This window comes from Camellia sinensis, chromosome 8, assembly GCF_055761805.1.
Source record: "Camellia sinensis isolate YWXY chromosome 8, ASM5576180v1, whole genome shotgun sequence".
Taxonomy (NCBI): domain Eukaryota; kingdom Viridiplantae; phylum Streptophyta; class Magnoliopsida; order Ericales; family Theaceae; genus Camellia; species Camellia sinensis.
This window is the reverse complement of record NC_138968.1, coordinates 36,680,886-36,683,223: the sequence shown is the minus strand read 5'-3', so window position 1 is coordinate 36,683,223 and position 2,338 is coordinate 36,680,886. Positions and strand designations below refer to the sequence as shown.

Genomic DNA, 2,338 nt, shown 5'->3' with positions numbered 1-2,338 from the left:
GAGTTTCTTAAGAAACTAGTTTGCCTAAAGTGAAATCCGGCTCTAACTCCCAAACCGGGAACCCGATTCGAGCCCCGTCTTCTCTCACAAGTCTCTCGTGCCTAGGTGGTCGTGTGTGCCAAGTTTCGTGCCAAACCGACGCCGTTTGGTGATTTTAGGGCGTTAACACCTCGAGTTCAAGTTTCTTAAGAAACTAGTTTGCCTAAAGTGAAATCCGGCTATAACTCCCAAACCAGGAACCCGATTCGAGCCCCGTCTTCTCCCACAAGTCTCTCGTGCCTAGGCGGTCGTGTGTGCCAAGTTTCGTGCCAAACCGACGCCGTTTGATGATTTTGGGGCGTTAACACCGCGAGTTCAAGTTTCTTAAGAAACTAGTTTGCCTAAAGTGAAATCCGACTCTAACTCCCAAACCGGGAACCCGATTGGAGCCCCGTCTTCTCCCACAAGTCTCTCGTGCCTAGGCGGTCGTGTGTGCCAAGTTTCGTGCCAAACCGTCTCATCTTTTCCCACAAGTCTCTTAACTTACAATGTAAAGAATGCAAAGATACATTTTAGCTTAGAATGCAAAGATACATTTTATACCTGATCTTCTGGTGGTGGTGTATATGGATTCTCATCTTCTGCAGATTCCCTAAATGCCCAGTGGCCACTCGATGCATCAGGAACCTATGATAGTCAATGCATAATGTGTTAATCATATTCGAATTTTATACATAATCTTGTGTGAAAATTGAACTATCAAACAATTTAATTTATATCAAACCTGTCTGTTGGGATCCACACTCGCCCCTTGTGACACAAACGCCATCATCTCAGCTCTCATCTGCTGTAAATGTGTAGAGAACTCTGCTCGCAGCTCCTCCTTCAACTCATCCCTTAGCTCTGCACGAACCTGCTGCGTGATCTGCTCAATAGTCGATGGTTGGGGTGTTGACTGTGATGGCCTAGCACCATCTTTATACACCGCTCTTCGAGGCACAATTCTCCCGTATGTGCGACAATATCCATGTCCGTCATGACCTATCAACTCATGGAAAATGGCATTCCTAGCCTCCAAAGTCCGACCATCCTCAGGTAGCATAGAGAGTTGACGATTAAACTCATCCTGTATTGAATAAGACATACAAGTATATGCCAAATTAAGATGGTTGACACACATAAAATAAACTTCAAATACAATCAAAGGTGTTTGGAAACTACCAAGGTCTGGATAACCTCTGGGTCATCTGCTCTACGTGTCATAAGCCAAACATTCATCTTATCAGTAGACTCCCCCTTATTGGTCATCTACATTTTTTTAAAAATATGAAAATTAGAATCCAAATAATTTGCAAATATTCAATGTTTATTTATATACAAAAATAAAACAATAAAATGTAAACCTCATGTCGTATCTGAGAGAAACTAGTACGCCCTGTGGTATGAGCTATGCCGTGAGCTCGCCGATTTTTAGCATTCCTACTTGCAATTTTCTATAACAGGTTCAACAAATGTAAGTATGTAAATATGATTTGTATGTTTACATATCATAAATATAACTTATTTGTATACCTCAGCATCAGAAGTACGCCAATACTCCATAAGTTCTTCCCACTGGCTTGGCACAATGTGCAAAGGAACATCATCCTTCAGATTAGGATCAGAACTTCTAGGCTTGAAATACTTAACCTTAATCTTGTTCTTGTGATCCTTCCATATGCTGTTGCAGTTTTTCATGCAGATTGGCTTGTACTCCTCTGGACATATATTCAAATTGTCCTATAAAACACAATTTCAAAGTGTAAATAATAATAACACAATTTTGGAATTCGAATTTGTGGACAAAAATATACTTTTACCTTCATATCCTTCCAGATAGCATCAACAATATCATCAGGCACATTGTTCCAGTCAAGAAAAGTAAGAGGAACAATGTTACCATTCCGCACAATGATGCCAAGTTGAGTAGTTAACTTAGCGACGTTCTCCCCTATTGGGCAGTAATTTTCATCAAATTGTATGTCCAGCTTTTTACCAGTACCCCACTCTTTAATGCCCTTGGCACATCCTCTACCACGCCTAGTCGAGGTTGATGAAGAACTAACATGACCTGCGAGATACAAAAACAATAAACAATATGCAACGGTAATAAACAAATGCAAATTTAAATAATGTGAATACAAATCGAATTCTTATACCTGATGTAGGCTGTGAAGAAGACGAAGGGTCTGCAAAATACAATGAGAATAAACAAGTTATATATAATAAGCATAAATAAATGTATGTTTAAATAATTTTCATACAAATCAAAGAAAATTTATATACCTGCGGATAGCTCATAAGCTGATGACTGTAGTCG

General features: G+C 39.8%; 1 protein-coding gene across 1 annotated transcript; it reads right to left on the bottom strand.

The window, feature by feature from the left end:
* Positions 1-757: 757 nt before the first annotated feature.
* On the bottom strand, positions 758-1,878 carry LOC145797699 (uncharacterized). Its single transcript, XM_082885106.1, has 4 exons — positions 1,552-1,878; positions 1,383-1,472; positions 1,201-1,287; positions 758-1,105 (listed from the first exon to the last, which is right to left on the bottom strand). Exons 1-4 carry the CDS (start codon positions 1,714-1,716, stop codon positions 758-760), a joined length of 690 nt encoding a protein of 229 aa, XP_082741232.1. The 5' UTR covers positions 1,717-1,878.
* Positions 1,879-2,338: the final 460 nt, after the last annotated feature.